The sequence below is a fragment of the Leishmania panamensis genome (genome assembly GCF_000755165.1).
Source record: "Leishmania panamensis strain MHOM/PA/94/PSC-1 chromosome 28 sequence".
Taxonomy (NCBI): Eukaryota; Euglenozoa; class Kinetoplastea; order Trypanosomatida; family Trypanosomatidae; genus Leishmania; species Leishmania panamensis.
This window is the reverse complement of record NC_025874.1, coordinates 593917-615386: the sequence shown is the minus strand read 5'-3', so window position 1 is coordinate 615386 and position 21470 is coordinate 593917. Positions and strand designations below refer to the sequence as shown.

The 21470-nt window shown below is 59.7% G+C and overlaps 7 protein-coding genes across 7 annotated transcripts, besides 1 other annotated feature; all 7 read left to right on the top strand.

The window, feature by feature from the left end:
• Positions 1-788: 788 nt before the first annotated feature.
• Positions 789-2633, top strand: LPMP_281750 (hypothetical protein; the record flags this gene model as incomplete). The annotated part of the gene is made up of 1 exon (XM_010702213.1): positions 789-2633. One exon carries the CDS (start codon positions 789-791, stop codon positions 2631-2633), a length of 1845 nt encoding a protein of 614 aa, XP_010700515.1.
• Positions 2634-3362: 729 nt separating this feature from the next.
• On the top strand, positions 3363-3587 carry LPMP_281740 (hypothetical protein; the record flags this gene model as incomplete). Its single annotated transcript, XM_010702212.1, has 1 exon — positions 3363-3587. The coding sequence occupies one exon, from the start codon at positions 3363-3365 to the stop codon at positions 3585-3587; it is 225 nt and encodes a 74-aa protein (XP_010700514.1).
• Positions 3588-4653: 1066 nt separating this feature from the next.
• On the top strand, positions 4654-7203 carry LPMP_281730 (tRNA pseudouridine synthase, putative; the record flags this gene model as incomplete). The annotated part of the gene is made up of 1 exon (XM_010702211.1): positions 4654-7203. One exon carries the CDS (start codon positions 4654-4656, stop codon positions 7201-7203), a length of 2550 nt encoding a protein of 849 aa, XP_010700513.1.
• Positions 7204-8024: 821 nt separating this feature from the next.
• Positions 8025-9014, top strand: LPMP_281720 (hypothetical protein; the record flags this gene model as incomplete). The annotated part of the gene is made up of 1 exon (XM_010702210.1): positions 8025-9014. The coding sequence occupies one exon, from the start codon at positions 8025-8027 to the stop codon at positions 9012-9014; it is 990 nt and encodes a 329-aa protein (XP_010700512.1).
• A 1551-nt stretch (positions 9015-10565) lies between these two features.
• Positions 10566-13913, top strand: LPMP_281710 (helicase-like protein; the record flags this gene model as incomplete). Its single annotated transcript, XM_010702209.1, has 1 exon — positions 10566-13913. The coding sequence occupies one exon, from the start codon at positions 10566-10568 to the stop codon at positions 13911-13913; it is 3348 nt and encodes a 1115-aa protein (XP_010700511.1).
• A 581-nt stretch (positions 13914-14494) lies between these two features.
• On the top strand, positions 14495-15775 carry LPMP_281700 (hypothetical protein; the record flags this gene model as incomplete). The annotated part of the gene is made up of 1 exon (XM_010702208.1): positions 14495-15775. One exon carries the CDS (start codon positions 14495-14497, stop codon positions 15773-15775), a length of 1281 nt encoding a protein of 426 aa, XP_010700510.1.
• A 41-nt stretch (positions 15776-15816) lies between these two features.
• Positions 15817-16003: a repeat region.
• Positions 16004-16861: 858 nt separating this feature from the next.
• On the top strand, positions 16862-18109 carry LPMP_281690 (phosphonopyruvate decarboxylase-like protein; the record flags this gene model as incomplete). Its single annotated transcript, XM_010702207.1, has 1 exon — positions 16862-18109. One exon carries the CDS (start codon positions 16862-16864, stop codon positions 18107-18109), a length of 1248 nt encoding a protein of 415 aa, XP_010700509.1.
• Positions 18110-21470: the final 3361 nt, after the last annotated feature.

The following is a 21470-nucleotide window of genomic DNA, read 5'->3' as shown; positions in this document are numbered from 1 at the left end:
AAAGTCGTTAACAAGCCGCTGTACCTTCACCACCTCAAGTCTTGAGAGGCAAAGCGAGCTCTCCGACGACTGGATAGTGAGGATTCGAGGGAGAAAGAGGTGGCTTGGAATTCTCAGTGTCACGAGTGAGTGAGAGGGTTAGAGAGGGAGAGGTTGTGTGTACTTGGTTACTTTGGCCTTCTCGTGTGCCTCTGCAAGCACTACTCTCACCACCACGTACAGACCTCAGCCTCGCCTCGAGAAAATTAACAGCACCGCCCCCCCCCCCCCCAAGCCAAAAAGACCACACGAAGGCTTTTGTGCTGCACAGCCAATGGCTGTTGTGTTGTACTTGGCCTACCCCATCTTCCGCAGTGTGACTGAGGCTGCCTTGTCGAAGGCCTCTGCGACACAGCCACAGGTGCATTCCACAAGAGCCCCCTCCCTCCCACCTCCGAACTGCTCCTCCTCTTTCCCCTCTCGCCTCCCGGCTCTCCATTACTTGCTCATTCGCTCTGTTGGAATGACAATGCCTGCTTCACTGCTCCCTATTCTTCCTCTCTCTCCGCCCCTCTCCCCCACCACCACCACTGCCACACCTGTACACAGCCACATCAGGTCGCACGTTGTCTTCTCGCTGGTGCAAAGACAGACACACGAGTCGACCCCTCTCCTTATGACAGTGACAGTGCAAAGTTTCACGAAGTGAAGAGAACAGCAGGACCAGCAACCCCAAAGGAGCGCGGCTCCACGCCACCCTCTGTACCCCTTGTCCATTACAAACATCACCAAATACCACATTTCTGCAGATGGCCTCTTCCACTTATTCAGCCATGGCCGAGATCACGGTGCAGGACCCCGTGACTCATAATGAGCGCACGTTTCTCTGCGCCTTGGGCCCACTCCGGACGCACATGCGGTACTTCGAGCCTCTTATCCAACGCCAAATGAGCGAGACCACAGTGTGGCCTCCGTCTGCATCGCCATCCTCATCGGCGGTGGCCTTGACCCTCCGTGCACGGTGCGACCACGTGACATTTCAGTGGCTGGTGAACTGGATGAGCGGCAAAACACAGGAGATCACAAAAGACAACGTGGTGAGCATCTGCCTCTCTTCGAGTTTCCTGCAGATGCAGGAGCTTTCCGACAACGCGCTCATGTACCTCGGTGTACACTTGTCGGAGATCGTGTCGTCCAGCTTCGACCTGACGAACCTGCCAACGCACTTGGTTCTTCGGCTGAGCCACATGGTGCGCGACACCGACCTCGCTGCCGCACTGCTCCGTCTACACAAGGAGGGGAGCGTGAATCACCAGAACCGTGCCCTTGTCGCGTCGCTGCTGCAGCATTATGCGTGTCACCAACTGGGAGTGGCCGATGGCGCAGAAGAGCCTTTGCCAACCGACACGGAGGTGGTGACTCGCGACAGCACTGATGGAAGCGCGTGTGCCTCAGTCGGGCTGCCAGCAACGCACAGCGGCGAGCTCACTCTTTCTCCTACCTGTAGCTTGCGCTGGTGCCGCCTGTGTGCGACGTTGTTTGATGAAGGCGAGGTGTACCGGCTCGGCCGCACCTCTCGGCTATCCAGCCCCGAGTGCCCAGGACAGTACATGCCGTCGCGCCCCGCCGGTGGCGGGGCTCATTATGCAGCGACCGCGGGCCCGACATTGCGCGTTGGTCCACGTGGTGAGGTCTTCACCACCCACAGTGCAGCACGGCACGCAATGCCGATCGTTCTCGAGGCCCCACCAAGACTTAAGAGCGGTGGCACCTCTGCGTCGACGACGGCGGCAGAGGCCGCCTCACCCTTCACGGCAGAGCTGGAGCGATGGGCGTGGCGCATTATTGGTGCGAGCCGATACGTGGGCTGTAGACGTTGCCTCCATCTTGTGAGCCTCCTCGACGTATCCCAGCATCGATGCTCGGAGTTGCCGAAGAAGTACTCCTCTCCGGACAATGAGTCTGAAGACGTCAGCTACCTCGTGCGCTGGTTTGACTACTGTGCAGAGCACCATGTGTACGAGCGTGAGGGCGGTCTAACGCCAATGCGGTACAGCGGGCCGGCTCACGTACTCGCTGAGGAGGTTGTGGAGGTGCCCATTTTCGCTTCAAAGCCAGAGCTTGTCCCACAAGGTGCGGCCAAAGCATTTGCCAGCGCGACTGAGAGTCGCAACGGCGCGAGGGCAGCGGGAATGGCGGGCACCGGGGGCATGGCGGAGGGCAGTGCCGGCAACTTCACTAGTGCTTTCATGTCACCGTATTCGAGTGATATTCACCTCTGGGCCACAATGCCCTTCTACGTGAAGGAGGTCACGAGCAAGAATGTTGTTGACATCGACATTCTCAACTACGTGGAGCGGCAGCACCGCCTCGGGATTGAGGCGCAGCAGCGCAGGGCGCCCGCAGTGCCGAACTCCTTCGCGATGCGCTTGTCCATTTCACCTGTTGTCACAGGGACAACAGGAGGTCGCGCTGTCGGCCACCTGGCCTCGTCGTCGTCCTCGCCGCGTCCGCTGTCGAGCATTGGTGGCACGAGCTGCGGTGGCAGTGTGAGCCATTCCAAGGGTAGAAAAAAGAGCGGTGCTCGCGGCACTCGACCCGGCCTCAGCTCTCGCCCATCTCCATACGGCACGCTGTCGTCGACATACTGCTGATGGCCGTCATTTCTGCGGTGCTTGCCGTAGTTCGGAGTTTGCAGTGTTTACTATTCTGACTGTGCTGCTGTCGCCCCCCTTCCACTCTTAAGCATTTGCCAGCGTGCGCTTCTCAGGACATTCCATGTGGCTTGTAGCAGGGGGGGGGGGGAGGGATGTAGTCGTGCTTGTGGGCGCGGGCACACGTCCTGTGATGCGCATCTCTCGCACGGGAAGGTCCGAATTGATGCTCTGGGCCGTGTTCTCACGCTTGCTGACGGGTTTGGTTCTCTTCCTACAAACAAGGAGAGTTTGAACCGCTGACATTGGCGTATGGCGGAGGTGAGCACTCGCCGTCTCTCCCCCCAATTTCGACCCAGACAAACGCACCCCCTAAACCACCTCTATACAGACGTCGAAGCTGTAGACTACGACTCCTACGTAGCCACTCACTTGTACAGCGGTAGGCTCATCATGAGAGACCTACCGGACTACTACATTATAGGAAAGAAAAAGAAAGGCAAACACAACAGCGACCACAGGCCGCGCTGTAGGGGAGACGAACGGCGCCCCACTCCCCCCACTCGAGTGGCTGATGCGCACTCCTTTTACCCGCTTTCTGCGCGCTCTTCGAGGAGGAGGAGGAGGAGGCCATGCATTTTTAACACCAAAAGGTGCTCCACGCTTCCTGTCTTTGACTGCTGCGTCCTCCAGAGCCGTGCCTTCCTGTCGTCCCGTGGAGCAGGAACGATGATGCTGGTGGAAAGAGCACAGCTGCTGACTTTTCCCTCTCCCTATTCTTTTCCTGTTTTCTCCACTTTCTGTTCGTCGCTTCCTGCCGCCGCCGCCGCTGCTGCTTCTCTTCCCCTCCCCCCCACTCTCTGGCGGTTTTTTCGTTCCCTTTCGTTCGCCCTTCTTGCTCGACGTTGCCCTCTGTCTAACTTCTTCTTGTTCCCACAGTGTGTGTCAGTGTAGGTGTGTAAGTACACGTGATGCTTTGACGCATTGGTGCGGATCTAGACATCTGTATTCCACTCAACAAGGCATGTGACTGGCGCACCTGGAGGAAAAACAAGCAAACATAAGGCCACTCTGCGCCTACCCCCTCCTTTCCCACTGGATGGTGCCGACAGGAGCTCAAGCCCGTAGCAACGTCGACCCAAAGCACCCAGACACAAGCGCACAGAGCGACTGAAGACGAAGACTAAGTATGCGTTGCCTGCGTACTCATCAACAGTGCAGCAGCATCTTTTCACCCTCTCCCGGTACACACCGGGGCCTGCACCGTGGTGGTGGTGCGTTGAGCCCAATCGGCAATGGCGTGCACTGCACACCTGCATCAAGTGACACCCCCGTCGTCACTGCCACGCTGACCAATTACAGTGCCGCTGCCGCCGCACCAGACGTCGACTGGTGGCGAGAGTGGCCGAGTAGAGAGAGACTGGAAAGGATCGATACACTCGCGTACCTGTTGGGCCGCTATCCACGCACGTCAGCGGAGACTGCCTCCGCAGCTTCTGTGAAAGTGTCCAGCGCCACTACCCCTGCTCTCACGTCGTCGTTGCGGCCAGCACCAAAGACTCCGACGCTATCATCGTCATTCCCAGTTGCGAAACAGCGACTGACTAAAGGACAGAAACTCAGCGCTCTCAATGCGCATGCTGTTCCAGCACGCTCACTGCTTGCCACTGCGCCGGCTGCACCGTCTCCTTCGTCGCTGCAGCAACATCGCCATGTGAAGCCTGATGAGGCAGGCCACCAGGACAGGGATCCCACCGCCGCGCCAGCGTCTGTTGTGGATTCGGTCCCGGCACGCAGGCTCCTGGCCACGTCGTCAGCACCTACAGTAGCCACCGGCGCTGCGCCCTTCACACAACTCGCTGTTGTAGAGGAGCGTGCGCGGCGGTGGCTGCAGCGTGATCGCCAGGGCCAGCGTCAAGTTCAACAAGCGCAGGCTGCTGATGACGAGGCATGGCAGGCGTTTCTTCAGCACCCGCCCTCCCTCTACGCCGACGAGTCGGCGGTTGCCAGTAGGTTCGGCATGGGCGGCTTCGTTACTCCACACACGCAGGGCTTTAACGGGCTGTTCCGGCAGCAGTGGCAGGACTTCCACGTGACGGAGATGGTGGTGGTAGACGGCGGCTCATCAGTGAGGACGCGTGGAGAGGCGGCGCTGGCGGTCGCGGAGAAGGACGGTGCCAGGCAGGCAGTGAAAGATCTGGAGAGCTGTGGCGGCCGCCCCCTATCTCGCGACTTTAAGTTCAGCATACCACCGCTGCCGTCATCGCTTATGGAGCAGGTGGAGGAGGGGGGTGGAAGCGAAGGTCGAGGGGCCGTGGGCTATCGTTGCGAGGAGACGCCCGAAGCAGCCGCGAAAGGTGCGCCAGCCGATCCCACAGAGGCGTCATTTTTTCAGGTCGACGTGCGGACGCGGATCCAGCAGCTGCAGAAAGAGACTGTGCCGGCGAAGGATCGGCAGGCGGCTGTCGAGGCGCTTCGACGGGACGAGCAACGTCATGGGCCACGGATGCCGTCTGCGGTTGCGCCAGGCTCCGCTGCCGTTGAAGGTGATGCAGACGTCATGTCAAGCCGTGGCGGGTCGCAGGGCTCGTCATTGTGTGGACGCACGGGTGCACTGTGCGATGATGGCGCCAGCACCGGTGCGGCACTGCCCGAGTACGAGACAACACTGCTGCGATGCGCCTCCGGCGAGTGTGCAGAAAGCGACGATGATGCTTCCCACCGCAGTGCTGACGGTGAGCGGCATCATTACCTCCAATGCACCCTTCACAAGCAGCACATGGCTCACGGGAATGCACTGGCTCACATCGCACAAACTCTGCGCATTCACCCGCGCAGCATCAGCGTCGCCGGCATCAAGGACTACATTGGAGACACGGTGCAGCGGGTGCGACTCGAAAGCGTCTCGCCTGCGGCCGCCCTTGAGGCAAACCGGCGGTTTCGACGCAAGGGCCTGCCGATAAAACTGTCTGACTTCTCCTACGAGTCGCGGCCGCTGATGCCAGGCGACCTGTTCGGCAACCACTTCCACGTTGTGCTACGCGACGTGTCGGTGCCACGAGCTGCACTAGCGGATGCCATCGCGGCCTTTGGCGAGAACGGCTTCCCCAACTACTACGGTTGCCAGCGGTTTTCATGGTTTGGTGGCAAGCAGGACGCGGCGTTCGCGCTGCTGCGGCACAACTGGCTGGCCTTTGCTTTCCTGTTTCTGAACTACACGGACAAGGACCGCTCGCTGCGGGAGCTGCTGCAGCGGCCAAAGAAGTACCCGCACCCGTCCCAGGACGAGTACCGCCGCCGAGTCGTGCGCCGCCTGCGCCAGATCGCGGTCGAGCCCACTGACCTCGACGTTGGCCCGTTCCTGTCTTGCCCCCCTTTGAGCGCTGTCCTCACGCACGCCGACGGTCAGCCTTTCAGCAAGCTCGAGGAGCTGATCTGCGCGCAGTTGCGCGACGCCTACTTTGACTTGCATTCACAGAGTCGCAGGCTGACGGCGCAGCGGCTGTCGAGCTTTCTCTGGAACCAAGTGCTGACCCTCCGCCTGCACCACCTGGGTGGTGCGCGAGTACTGGACGGCGACATGGTGGCCCCTGCCGCAACTCGGCAGCTATCCACCAGTGTCGAGGATCGACGAGACTGGTTTCACACCTTTGGTGACCGCGCCACTGCAGAGAATCGGCATCGCTACACTATTGAGGATGTTGTGCACCCGGGTTTCTCCTTCGACGGCATTGCGCTGCCGCAGAACATCATAGGCGCCTACTACCTGCAGATATGCGACAAGTACAGACTTGACTGGATGGCGCAGCACTCCAGGAGTGGCCTGAAAGACTTCCGCGAGCCGCCACGACCGATCATTCGCAAGCCACTGGACCTGTCGTACGAGTACGATGAAGCCGCGTGCGTGCTAACGTTGCGGTTTGCGCTGGAGCGAGGCTGTTATGCGAACGTCGCGCTATCGGAGCTGATGAAGGCGGCGCGGTGTCTCGGCTCAGAGGCGGTGACAGTGCTGCCACTGCCAGAGCCTCTGTGGAGCGGCCTGGGCGAGGGGGACCATGGGTATGTTACGACGCTCCAGGACATCTACGAGGGCTATGAGGACGGTGTCGGCTTTGTGAACGACGAGGCGCACGTCGAGGTAGCCAGCGGGTCCGAAACGAAGGTATGGGACCACCAGGGGCCCCTGTTCCTCACAGAGGCGCAGGACCCCTTCCGCAAGGCGCACCGCTGGGGTAGTCAGCACCTCCTGCGCAACTCCGAGCGCCGCGAGCGGGAGGCGGAGGACATGAAGCGGCTCTTGTTCGACAGTCCACTTGCCAAGCAGCTGAAGGAGGGCGAGGTGGACACTTACGCAGGTCACATTGTACCACTGCCTCCCAACGCATCCGCGAAGCAGGTCTACGCGAAAGTGATGCGACGCAAGCATCGCTACGCTGGATCGCCGCGGATGGTGCCGCGCATGCGACGGTTGACAGCGCGTACGTCGCACCGCACCGGCAGTTCAGGCTCGACGAAGTCGCTACCGTCTTTCCAGTCGCTCAGCAAGAACTCGTGGAACTTCACCTGGTAGCCTGACGTGTGGGGATGCGCGGTGGGCAAGTACCTGAGTGACATACCTGGCCACGATCACGCGCCGGGTGTAGTGCCAAAGCTGCGCCCATGCGCAACGTCACCGTTCTTGCTCGCCTGTAGGATACAGTTCCACTGTTGCTTTGGTTATTGTAGGGCTTCTTTCGCTTTTTCACAGACTCGTTCACGGAGGTGTGCACTAGTGAGGCGCCTGTGGACTCCGCTGGCAATTCTAACGAGGCAAGAAGAATAAAAAGAGAGACGCCTCCATCAGATGCTCCTCCCTTCCCATTGCTGCCTTCTCTCTCTCTCTCTCTCTTCCGACATCCACATGTGCGTGTGTGTGCTGCAATACTGGCATGCGCCCCAGACAACGAGGCTGCGCAGAGACTCAGTTGCCACCTTGGCGGAGGTGTACACTAGTGTGCTGCTGGTACTGCGCTCTTTCTCTCTACTTGGCTTTCTCTCTTATCACTTCCCCGCAATCCGTTCCCTCCTCTGTTGTCTTCACCGCCTCTGCTCGTTTTCTTCGTTATCAACAGCCGTCACGTGCTCGCTTTCACCTCTTGCGCTGCACGAAACAGAAAGAGTGACCCACGTGCGCCTGCGCACCCCCTCTCCCTCCCCCTCTCGCTCACACCGTTTGACTCCTTTTGGTGCTTGTGCGCTCTTCCTGCTCTGCACAACTGTGTTTCTCTGCTTTCCCCCCTCTCCCCACACTCCTGTGCATCTTCTCGTTATCGCTGTGCAGAAGGTGTTGCTGCGCTGACAGTCGCACTGCTTCGCTGCCCTTCCCTTTTCGTTGCTTGCTAGGAGTGTGCGATGCAGGACGTGTACGCTCCCAAGTACAGTGGGAAGTCGCCACCGCGATGGGAGCGTGGTGGTGCGGCGTCACCGGCACCGATGGGCGCGCCTGGGCAGCTGTATCGCAAGCCCAAGGATGACGCGCCGGAGTACGACCCACTCTTGTGGAGCAACACTGACACCTCCTACATCGCCACACTGGCCACACACGCCATGAAGTATCAGCCTCCCTCCCCATCCCAGCAAGGCGGGCCGCGGCAGCGAGAGGCAACAGCGTCTAAACCGCCACTCGAGTCTTTTCTATCCTCTTCGTGGAACACCACGCCGCAGGAAGGTGCCCCAGCGCGGCCCCACAAGTTCCACTCTGTGTATCACCGCGGCCCCACCACGTGGCCTGGCCGCCTGCTCCAGTTCTTCGCGCCGCAGCTCTACGCACGATGGCAGGGTAATGTGAGCGCGCCTGATGTGCGTCAGCTTTCTACCAAGGAGCTCATCAGCCTAATGCAGCTCGCCTTGTCTGCTGGCGAAGTAGATCAGTCAGCGATGCTAGCGCGGGAGCTTTCGCGCCGGAAGCTGGCTCTGCAGATGGAAGTGTCCCCCCAGCAGGCCGCTGAACACGGTGCTGTGGGGTCGATGCACAGAAGCCCAGCACCACCCAACCCTTACTCATCTCCAACGCGTTCTACACCGTATTCACTGGCGAGCGCGGGTGGGAACTTCAGCGGCGGTAGCGGTGTTCTGTCTACTCTGCACCCTAGTGGTGCGCACGGTCCGTCGCCTGGCAGTGCCCCGTGGCAGCGTGACCAAAGTACAACGACCTTCGACTCCAACCGCGTCGCTAATCGAACTGGCCTCAGCAGTCTTAACGTGTCCTCTGTTTGGGCGAGCGACTCGCCTTCTCAGCCCTTTGAGTGCGCCCCTCCTGCGAGCGAAGCTGGGGCGCGGCAGGGCACTCTTTACGAGCCAGGCAGCAGCGGCTCCTGGACACGAAGCGCCCATTGGCGCTAGTGCCATCCTCGTGCCGCGAGGCCTACGGATGCTCTCAGAAGAGTTGAGCAGGTAAAGCACATGAATGGGTGCTGTCAATTTTCTTCCATTTTCTCCGGCGGAGGGGAGAAGGTGGAAAGGCAAGGCACTTCTGTAGGTATGCACATGAAGTAATGAAATTATGCACTCGTTTGTGAGTTACCCATGGTGATGCATGCACAGAGCGCACCCAAGAGAGGGATGAGAAGGGACACGTGTCTGGAAGCGACGTGCAAGTCTCGTGCTACCGCCCACTTCTACCGTTGTTTCCCTTGATTTGGTGTCTCTTTTCCTTTCTCTTGTGTAGTGCCCTTCGCGTACTGTGTTGTCCTGCATAGGCGCACCTAAAAGCGCAAACTTTTCTTTCGCCTCGTCTTTGGCTTCTTCGTGTTTGCCTGCCTCAATCTGCCTTCCGTTGTCTGCACAGGCTTCCACACGCCCTCTCTCTTGCATGCCTGCGTGCGTGTCGGTGATGGCGGCTCACTACCGCAGTCTCTTGTGCATTGCATTATTCTGTGCCCCAAACACCTCTACGTCTGTCTCCCTACTTGTCTCCATCATTCATCTCTGCACCGCTTTTTGTGCCCCTTTGCTTGTTCCCGCACTTCTCTAATCCCTGCCGCTACCACTGCCATACTTGACCCTCTGGCGCGCGCGGCTCCCTACTTCATAGGCCGGGCCACAGAAGGCGAAGTACGCGTACCCCACCCACCCACCCACACACACACACACACACACACACACAGGGAAAGGGGGAGCGAGAAGGAAACGTCGGGCGTGCCTGTGGAGGGTTGTGCCGCGACTCCTTGCTGTTGGGCCTTTCTCCTGTCACTGTAAGGGTACTCCGGCACGGGACTTTTCTCCCTCTTATCCACACGTACTCGCACCGACCTCGATACGGTTTGCGCGCACACAGTTGTCCGGCCCACCCCTCTCTCTGCCTCTCTTCCATCGCACCAAACGCAGAGCAGCGAAGAGGCGAGAGGGGGCCGGCGTGAGGAAAAAAGGAGAGGACTTGGGCAGATTGGTATCGTGTCTTACACTGTGGTACTTGGGCGCATTACCGACAGACACACCCACGCCCCACCCCCGCACGTACGGATGTCAGATTTCCCCAAGGATACTCTCCTGCGACATCATGTGTGCGAAGATGAGCTCGAACACCAACAGGCACACCGGGGCTCTTCGGGAGCCGCAATGCGCGGTGTGGCACCGCTCGCGACGGTAATTGAGAATTCGAGTGACGTCGTCCAAGTCGTCGCCGGCGGTTCGTTGTCACCTCCGGTTGTATTCGCCGCGGAGGCCCCCCAGACCTCTGTCAGCACCACCAGCGTTAGGCAGGGCAAGAACGCCTCAACTCACTCAGAGGCTACATCACTGAGTAAGGGTCATTTGGTTCATGTCGGTAGTGTCGTAGTACGCACCTGTTCGAGCAACGACCACTGTCAAACAAGACTGCTGGGGCTGCGATCGACTGCGGCGGTTTCGGCAGCTGCGCAGCGGTCCGACCCACCGGCTTTGCCGGTACTGACCATGCCCGAGGTGACTAGTGCATTACTCACTGCAGCATCGCCCTTCTTGTCTTCCACCTCTTCCGCCGCCCCTGGCCCGTCGCCGCCCCTTGTGGCTTCTGCGACGCTGATGCTGCCCTTCACACCGTACCCTGTGCAGCAGGAGATGAGCCGAATGATTGCCGACGTGCTCCACTCCGCCAGTCCACATGTCGTTCCGGTGGCTGTCGCGGAGGTACCGACCGGGTGCGGCAAGACTATGGCGCTGCTATCTAGCGTTCTGCAGTACCAGCAGGAGCTGAAGCACAAGAGCCCCAAAGAGCTTGATTTGTATCTGCGTCCGCGCCGGCCGCCATGGCAACAACAACGGCCACCAGGGAAGAAGCGAAAGGCATCTCCGAAAGGACGTGGAGGCCAGCGAGGTCCACGGCAGCGCGTTGTTACACGTCCGGCGCTGGTTGCAGAAAGTAACCTCAATGCTGACGAGGGGGACCACGACGACGAGTGCGCCGATGACTGGTCGGTCCCGCCGTGGTTCTTCAAGCATTTTCGGAACCACTCCGGGCGGAAGATCCGCGCGGAGCTGGATGTGGCCGGCTCACAAGAGCTGCGCCGTCGCTTCCTGCCGCCACCCTGCACAGTTTTCTACGTCACGCGCACCCACGCGCAGCTGCGGCAGGCGGTGCGTGAGTTGCGCCGACTGCATGGTGCGACAAGTGCTATCCGCATGAACATCCTCGGCAGCCGGGAGCGCTACTGCATCCACCCCAAGGTGATGGAGGCCAAGGCGAATTCCACGTTGCCTGTGGAAGGAAACAACCTGGGTGAGGTTTGCGACAAGCTCGTGTCGATGGGGCTCTGCGAGATGGTGGACAGATACGACGAGCTCTCGTGTAGCGCCATCGCGGGACCGGTCGGGCATCAGCGTGGCCAGATATGGGACATCGAGGATCTCCTGCTGGAGGGGACCTCACGCCGCATGTGCCCCTACTACGCCGCCCGCGACCTGGTCTTCTTCGCCGACGTGAACTTTTGCACCTATCCATACCTTCTTGACCCGCTCATTCGCCACGAGACGAAAATGGAGGCAGCCCTGAAAAACAACGCCATTGTGGTGTTCGACGAGGCGCACAATGTCGCGGCGGTGTGCCAGGACGCACTTTCACTGGAATGTCCGCAAGGCGTGCTGGCTCTCATCTTGTCAGAGCTCGAGCCTCTCGTGTCGAGCCAAGTGGCTCTGGCCGGCCAACCAGAGAGTACAGCCTCTTCTTCCACCGCGGTCGTGGCGCAAGATGGCTTTGCCACCATGCAGTATTCACGAGAGCTGCACCTCGGCGCCTTCACCTTGGCTGAAATCTTCTCCTTTCTGTACGGCCTTTTCCAGTCCCTTCGTATCTTCTTCGATGCCGCGATGGGGGCGGCGGACAGTGGTGAAAGGCGAGGCGAAAAGCGCCGCCGTGGCGGCGGGAAAGGTGAGCACGACGAACACAACAGCGGAGACTACGGCGCCGTCTACATGCAGGGCAGTGAACTCAAGCACCACCTGCAGCGCGATATGGAGGCCCACGTCGCGGCACAGCGGCGTTTCGCCGCGACGGCCCCAGCGCTCGCATCGCGGGAACTATTCCAGCGCGCCTACGGCGTTATCATGGCTCTCGGCGTCACCTTCAATCCGTTTCTCTTCTCTGTTTTCGGTCTCTCGCTGCTGAAGCGGTGGCTCCTGCTGCTCCGCTTTCTGCTTCAGAAGCCGCAGTCCTTCGCTGTTGCGCTGCGGTTGGCGCCGCCCTGGGTCGCACCCGCCGCGGGCGCCAGCGACGCAGAGCGGTCGTTCTTCGGCGAGTTCTCTGCCGCCGCGGCCGCTGCTGAAGCGCGACCCACTGCGGGTGGTGTCAGTGGCTCTGGCCGTACCAATGCGGCCGTCACGCAAGGGACAATTGACCTACGATGCCTCGACGGAAGCCTCGCTTTCTCGCACCTCCTGCAGACGGTGCACCGTGTCGTGCTGGCCTCTGGTACTCTCTCCCCCTTCACCCAGCTGGCTCGTGACTTGGGCGTGGAGGCTTCTCTGTGGCGCGTGGTGGAAGGCCTGCACGTGGTGCCTTCAACTCAATACAGTCTGACAGCACTGACCGCTTTGCCTGCGTTGCCATCATCGACCCATAATGAGGCGACGACGCAGTCGCCGCTTCTGCCACTGCGTTGCACGTACGCCTCTCTCTCGAATCCAGCCTTCCTCAAGGCGGTGGCGCACGCCGTGGTTCAGTTAGTGCAGACACTGCGTGAGAGCAGCGGCGGCGGCGTGTTATTCTTTGTGCCTAACTACGGTGTTCTAACAGCCTTGGCGAAGCTGACGCGCGAGGTACTGCTCGTGGCTCAACGGGAGGAGCAGCATCAGTCGTCGTGCGTAGCCGCGCCGGTTCAACTGTTCCTGGAGCCACGCAAGGCGGAGGCACTGACGGAGGTTCTCTGTCAGTTCCAGCGGTGCACGCAGGCGCCTCGCTGCGGCACTGGGCTCTTTTTCTCTGTGTACCGCGGCAAGGTGAGCGAAGGTCTCGACTTCACAGACAACATGGCACGCCTGGTGCTCTGTCTCGGGGTGCCGCTGCTGCCGTTGAACTCGTGGAGGGTCATCGCGCAGCGCGCCTACAGTGGCCTGGAGTGGTATACAACGGATGCGGTGCGCGCCGTGAACCAAGCGCTAGGTCGCTGCCTGCGCCACGTGAAGGACCACGGCGCGGTGGTGCTGCTGGACGAGCGCTACGCGCAGCCGGAGTACCAGCAGCGACTGTCGAAGTGGTGCCGCGCAGCATTGCAGACCGAGTCGTCGCTCCCGCAGCTCTGCGCGGAGCTGCGGAAGTCATTCACGGTATGGCGTCAGGTGTTCGGTGCACTTGCTGTGAGTTCCGCCCCCTTGCCGCACCCCTCAACGGAAGCGAGTCGTGCAATGCTCCAGGACGAGGTTGAGAGGGTTGCCCAAGAGGATGCGGTGAGTTTAGCACGAACCCGACTTGGCACAGATCAGCTTCCTTTTACGCGGGTGCTGCGTGCGCCACCAGCGGCATCGCGCCCTCATCACAGTGTTGGCGCAGTACCCCTTGCAACACCGACCAACTCGTCATCTCACACAAACGGCACGGTACGGCTCGTTCGCACGGCTCCCGATGCTGACGCCGATGCTCGACAAACGGCCACAGTCAGCGCTAGCCTGCTTCACTCGCCTCTCGCCTGCACGGCTGTGAAGCTGCTGTACGAAACCGCCACCGCGACTGGCGACGTCTCGCGGCAGGCATTGCAGGATGTAATTCAGTCTCTGACGCAGAACTTCTTCGACAGCAGCGGCAGTGAGGCAGGGGAAGCTGATTTTGAATGAGGAATGATCAGGGCTTTGCCTTCACTCTCCAACCGAAGCCGTACCCCACGAGGGAGGGCGAAGAAAGCAACGCGCATGTCCATTGTGGGGTCTTCTGGAGAAGTTACCTCTACTTCGACCTCGTTTCCTGAGTTACTCCCCACCTTCGTACATATTTTCTAGGCCAACAGCGGTGGAAAGCGCGCAGCCAAACCAGTGGCCTTTATGTAAACCAAGACCTTTTGATGTCTTGACGTGCTGTTGAGACTCTTCATGGATGTGCCATCAACTGTCTGCGCAGTCCTCGTGAGCAATTGACTGCGGGTATCCCCTGTGTATGTGTTCACTCTGTGCTGCAATGCTGGACTGCCCTCTTTCGTTTGACCCCTCTTCTCTCTGTTTCGCCTTTTTGCGTGCTTGAGCTCACTTGATATTGGCGCGTGGGGTGGCTGTGTCGCGTGATACACGCGTGGTTCCCTGGCCGTGCGCTGTTGCGGCTCCGTTCTCTTCACAGTCTAAAAGCGGGTTTGCCACGCCACCGGCCTGCCTGAGGGCAGACACCTCCCCCCCACCCTCCCACGCAGTGCGTCTTTACGCTTCAGATGGAGTCGCTACAGATGCAGTGGGTGGAGTGTCCACTGCTGGACGCTGCTGGTGTCGTTCTTCATCCACCGTCCGGCAGCGACGACGACGATGACGGTGACGACCCAATCGATCTTCTGAACCGGCGTGAGGGGCACTGCTCCGCAGTGGTGTACCCGGTAACATCTATCGACGTGCCCGCGGCATCGTCGCGCGAGTCGTGGGTGCTCGTGTGCGGTGGGTACTCCAATGGTAGCGTCTCGGCAACTCCGCTCGTGGCACGCACTACCCTCCTACCTGCGCTTCAGTGGGTTCGGCTGCCGCCAGTGGACGCGCTCGAGTGTGACGGTGCCACGCTGACCACGGTCGGGTCGGCAGTTGGCGTTGAGGCGATGCCGACTACGGCGTCAGCTTCTTCGGCACTGTCCGGCGTCTGCACTACAGCGGCTCCTGCCGCCTACCTGTTTGGCGGGTTGGACGCAGATATGAACCGACGCAACACGTTGTACGCCGTCACCCTGCACATCGATGCAGACGCGACACCTGTGATGGTACAGGTGGCCGAGGTGCAGTGCACCGGCACGCCGCCCGAGGCTCGCGTGCGGCACGGTGCTGGCGGACACGCTGGCTGCCTCTATATTTTTGGAGGCGAAACAGACACCCAGGAGCAGTCCAGTGACCTGTACGTGTGCGACGTGCAAGCGGGAGTATGGCGAGTCCTTGCCTCACCGTCGCCGCTGCTGTCTCCGGCGCCGCGACTGCTGTCGCTCAGTCTTCTGTTTATGACACCCACAACGTTTGTACTCTACGGCGGCGCACATTTTGTGAATGGTGACTTGCGCAGCTTTGCCGACGTGTGGAGCTTTGACCTCGCCACGGAGACCTGGTCGGTAGTGGTGCCTCCAGAAGCGAATGATAGTACACCCGGGTCGGAGTGGCGCGCTGATGCCCCGCAACGCGTCTTGCCTCCATCGAACGGCCACGCCGGTTGTGTGTTTGCGCTGCGGCCATCAGGCAGCGCAACGTACGTGTGCGCCGCTTTTCTCGGAGGTAAGAACACATCAGAGGGTGATGATGCCGTCAAGCTCGTATGCTTCCGCCCCCAGACGAAAACGATAGAGGTTTGTGCACGCTCTGCGACGCCTGTGGCAGTAAGCAGGAAGCTACCTCACTGGCGCTACACCCCGGCTGTGGTGAGCACAGAAAAGGGCCTGTTGCTGCTTGCTGGCCAGTGCCGTCATCCACAGACACCGTCGGCATTTCTTCTCACCGTGTCCATCGGCGGTGTTGGAGGGGAGTGAATGATCCCTCTTTTTGCCCTCAGGTAAGGCGTGGTATCTCCGGGTCAGACCCCTACGTCGTAGGGGGGGTCGCAGCGATCCACCGCTGCTGATGTTGGCGGTCGGGTCCTGGATGGCGTTGCGTCGGAGCGACCCGCGACCGTGACGATGCCTGTGCCACCCCTATGATGGGCAGGGTGCCAGGGCTGCTCGAACGGTGTCCCTCCCGGCCCTCGCTGCCTGCTAGTGTGTGTGTGTGGGGGGGGGGGGGAGGGGGGCGGGGGCCGTGCTCTGGCGGCTGTGTCCGCGCGTTGCTGTCAGGCGTGTCTTGTGGGTGCTTTGCACCGGGTGATGGGGCCTGTGGTGCAGGCCAAGGCCAGGGCAGCGCTGAATTCGAGCTTTTTGACAGCGAGTGGATACGTTGAGAGCGAAGACGCACGTTTACAGGTCGGCTTCCCTGACTGCTGTTGGTGTGATCTCGTCATTGGCAGCTCCATGCCTCTCCTGCACATTTCCGGCTCTTTACGTGGTTATCGCGCAGCTTCACCTACCTTCCATTCAACGAAGCGGGGGCGGAGGGAGAGAGAGAGAGGGGGCCTGCTGCTGGGACGAAACAAAACTGAGCTTTTACTCGCCCTTTCCCGCTGCCCCCATCTCGTTCTTGCCTTCTTTCGCTCCTCTCAAACTCCGCCTCGTGTTGTCTGCCTGGCGTTTCGGTGGCAGTGACGTTGCACCCTCATTATAGGGTGGATTCTCCTCATGGAGTGCCGTCTTGTGACGAACCCTTCCCGCCCTCTGGTGAACATGAGGGGTGTTGCATGCCCCACTCTTCCCCCCTCCCCACATCGCGCTGAACCACAGAATTGTAGCATTGGCTGCGTGGCCTACTTGTTTCTTGTGTCTTTTCGTTGCCTTGTAGTGCCTCCAAAATCTCCGTGTAGTTCTTTGCCTTGTGTGTGTGTGTCTCAGTCTCCTGCTCGTTGCACCTCGAAACCCCTTCTCCGCCTTCTTTGCTTCCTTCGCGCATTTGGCTCGATTTGCTCAGCGGGGGCCTTACGACCCACCACCCTCATCTTTCCTTCTCTCGTGCTCCTCTTCCTCTTCTTCATGATGCGCTGTTGCCGCCGCGCTCTGGAGAGCAACACAACGCTCTCGCCCGCGTACCTGGTCCGGTCACTCAGGGAGCGCGGCACCAGCGCCTTCTTTGGGATGCCCGACTACTATCTCGGTCCTCTCACCTCGTACCTGGTCGATAGCACGGCGGCGGGTGAGTACGTGATGACGACGAACTGTGGCAACGCCATGGCGATGGCGGCCGGTCACTACCTGGCAACCCTGCGCACCCCGTGTGTATTCATGCAGAACAGTGGGATCGGAGACGCCATGAACCCCTTGCTGACCCTTTTCAATAGAGACGCCTACCGCATGCCATGCTTGATGCTCATCAGCTGGCGCGGCAAACACGACACCGCTGACGAGCAGGTGAGACCGGGGCTGGTTGCACAGGGCCGACTGACGGAGCACTGCTTGGCCTCCGTCGACATCCCGTACTCAATCATAGGCAGCAGTCTCGATATTGAAAAGGACTGGGACGTTGCCATGGACAAGGCCTACGGCCACTTGGCCTCCGAGAAGACACCGTTTGCGATGCTGCTGGAGCCCGGTACGCTGATGCCGTACATGCAGCGTCGTCCCGACGCTGACATGCTTCCCACGGCGCCGCTTGATCATGACGCTGTGGCCAATCAAGTGTGTCGGCAGTTCAACGCGACAGACGCGTTTGTGTGCAGCTGCGGGAGCGCACAGGAGTCTCTGCATCGCGCGAGGGCGGCGGTTTCTGGCGACACAGTTGCGCAGGATCTTCTGCTTGCAGATTCACTGGGTCACGCGACAGGCGTGGCGGCGGGTATTGCCTTGTCACGACCGTCGCTGCAGGTTGTCTGCATAGAAGGCGACGGGGCGGCCCTCGTGCACCTGAACGCGATGGCGACGAACGGTGGCCTCCAAGCGATCAAGGAGGCCACCACCGGCACTGGACTGCTACACAACCTCAAGCACATTGTGGTTAACAACGGATCTTACTCACTGGAAGGCGGCCAGGTCACGGCGGCCTTTGATGTCTCGCTGACGGGTGTGGCCAAGGCCTGCGGGTACTTTGCCGTGCGTGAGGAGCCCGTGATCGAGCTTGGCGACCTCGTTGCTGCTTTGGAGGAGCTGCGTCAGTGCGACGGTCCGGCCTTTCTGGAAGTGGTGGTGAGCAAGACGAGCACCTCGTCTGCTGAGGGTAAGGTGCGTCGGAATCTGCAGGCGGAGAAGCGTCGCTTTGCTGAATTCTTGAATCGACCCAGTGAGTGACGACGCGTATGAGTGTGTGCGTACGTTTGTCCGTCAACGCATATCACACAAGCACACGGAGAAAGTCAATAGAGGGGAAAAATGGAGCTGGCAGAGGGACGTATTATCAGCACCCGTTGACAAGGAGACGCTTCCACCTCGAAAGAATGAGAAAAAAAATGTGATGACGACGTACTCAGTGGCTGGTGGTGGACTGAGCGGAGGATTGTGATGTGACCCCGTAGACTGAGGTTGCTGGGTGAACCAAAAGGAAGGCAAAGAGGCAAACAAGGCAAGACGACAGTATCGAGCATGCCGCCACATCGTCAAGGGGTGGCGGGTCTGCCTCTCGTTACTCTCACCCGCTCCTGTCCCCTTTGTATCCCTGTGCTGCACATTGCAGTGCGCATCCCTCCTTTTCCCCCTTAATGCGGATGTGTTTTCATTCGCCTGCCGCGGTGCACTTTGAGTATCTCTGCGTATGACTCTGCACAGACCACATGTATTTCATCTGCCCCCTTGCTCTCCAACAAGACGAACTGGAGAGAGAGAGAGGTGCCCAAGCATCCCTCCATGCACACATACAGCACAAGCTGTGACAGGTCCTTTATTCTCTAGTCCTCCCTCCTGTATGAGGTCACATGTCTATCACAGACGCAAGGGAGAGAGGCCTTCACGATCCATGCAAAGTTTATTTTTTGTTCGACATCTTACGCGTTGCCGGCCATTGACAGTGATGTGCACCCCGGCGTCTGGGCGACGCCGTGATTGCATGATACACACCAAAGAACAAGATGAGCAAGCGGAATGGGAGGAAATATAGCGAGGAATCACACACACACACGCACAAGCAAAGAGCAATGAACAAAGAAGACCATACATTCACCTTAATTTATCGAGGTAATACAAATAATGAAGACGCTCATATGCGTGTGACGGCGCGCGTCAGAAGCCCTTCCCCCGAGCCGGGTATGGGTGCTGGGGTCGCTGCGGCGTTGGAGAGTCTCTTTGCGGCACCGCTGTGGATGCTGTCATAGGTGGCGCACGTGGTGCGCTCTCGCGGTGCTCGCGCGCCACGTTGTTCTTGGGGCCGCCAGGTGAGGCGGCCCGTGGCGAGGACGGCGTCCAAGGCGATGGCGCAGACGGATCCTTCATGTCATCCGCCTTCAAAGCACGTTGCACCCAGCGCTTGACACTCGTGTCCGTCGCATCCGTCCACTGAACTCCCCAGGACTGCGTACTGAGCACAACGCTGCGGAAGGAGCGAAAGGTGGCTTGCATATCGTTATCGTTTGTCCGCGGCGGCGGCCGCGTCGTATTATACGGATCGTAGTCCTCTCTACGCGGCAGGCCGCCGTAGGGGTCGCACACAAAGGGCTGTGCTGACACCGCGTTCGGGTCGGCGTCGGGGAAAAGCCATTGCGGCTGCTCCTCCGACGCTTGGCTACTAGCGCTGGATTGGGGCTGCGTCGGTTCCATCCGCCGCGCGCGTGGCTAGGCGATGTCTGCCAATGAAGAGCTAAAATGACGCCGCGAACGGGCAAACGACACGCACGGGAAGGGCTCCTGGAGGGGTGACGAAGAGGTCGCTACACGTCACTTCGGTACGCCAAAAAAAACAGAAAAGGAGGGATGCCCAAGCGCACCCACCAGACGAAGGGGCCACGGAGGGGAACGGGACAATGACCGAAAATGGCTCCAGCGACCTGCGAGCAAAAACGGAAAAAGTGGCGTGGATTTGAGCGAAGGAAACGACTGAAGACACACCAAAAGAGAAAGCGTAGGAGGGGGGGGGTGAGTGGAGAGAGCTGCGTGCGCTAAAGGCTGGCGAAATCAACAACAGCAGAGGAGAAGCACAAGGAGAGAGGAGGGGGAAATGTGATGAGGGAGGGAGGAGGAAATTGAACCCAGGAGGAGAAACAAAGGAAAACAGCTGTGACGACGACAATACACACGCATGGAAAGGACGAAACGAACGAAGGGCGAAGCGCAGAGAGAGGGTGTGAGAGGAACAGAACGACAAAGAACCGCAATACCACCACCTCCCCCCCGCCCCGACACACACGAAGAGAGGACAATCTGAGAAACTACGGAGAGTGAAGTGACGCAGGCAATGAAAAGAAGTGAAACGGAAAGAACAAAAAAAAAGAAATACACACACAAAAAAACGGGAGTGTGAGCTGGTCTGTGATGAGGGAGCTACACATATACATATATATGTGTACGTGTGTGTGTGTGTGTGTGTGTCTGTTCTAGAGTATCCTTTGGCCTTTCCCAACGACGTCGTGAACACCAGAAGGGGAGACGCACGGGCGGTGCCGAACGGAAGAGAAGAGATGGTATAAAGTGAAACTAAGTAAAGGGAGGGGGTCCTACTTTCGGAAGCGGAGGTGGGACAAGAATCGGGGGAAAAGACAGAGTGTGACGGATAAGAGAACAAATTACAGGAAGCGCTAGAATGGGAGGAGTTGGTGGTGCCGGGGCAACGTGGGCGTCCGCACCCACGTCCACAAGGATCAAAGAAAGGGCTGCCTCTTCGCGCTTTTTCGTGTGTGTCAGCGAGTACAAAAAGACAGACACGATGACGCAGAGAGTAAACGCCGCTCTATTTCACTTGCTTATTCCGCACCGCTGTATGTATGTGTGTTCTCCAAGTGTGCTAGGTAGGGGGAGCAGTGTCCTCACCACATGCGTTGCTGCTCAGTGGGGTGTGGGTTAGTGGAAGAGGGGTGGAGAAAAAAGAGATGATGGGAAATAGCGAGGAGGATGTGAGTACGTAGAGGAAGACCTCATAGGGGACACTAGTTGGCAAGTCCACGGTAAAAGGCTAAGGTCAGTCGGGTCCACCATTTTCCTTCGATTGCCTCAGGAGTTGGCGACTTCATGGCCGTTAACAGCGAATTGTCGTCAACACGTCCCATTTCCGATCTTTCGACGTCCATTTCACGGAGGGGTTTGTGAACTTCCTGTCAGCCGGCTTTTCGGAAGGGGGTGGTAGCTTCAACCACAAGCCATCTACCATCCTTCCTCGGTTATTCGCTATGCTCCAGTGCTGGTTCATGCGCCGCTAGCGAGTGCCTGCTCTCACAAAGCTGGTAGTCCACGGCCACGTATTGCTAAGCATGTCAGCGGCACGCCTGGCCTGCCTCCACCCACCCGTTGGCGGCCTTGGCGCGCCGAAGGCAGGTTACCCGGCGCCGCATTCGTGCCTTAGCGGCCGCCCAGCCCGCGGCAGGCCACCCAGCGCGTCATCAGCCGCCTAGCCCGCGACGGACCGCTCAGCGCGCCACCGGCCGCCTAGCCCGCGGCAGGCCACTCAGCGCGCCACCGGCCGCCTAGCCCGCGGCAGGCCACCCAGCGCGTCATCAGCCGCCTAGCCCGC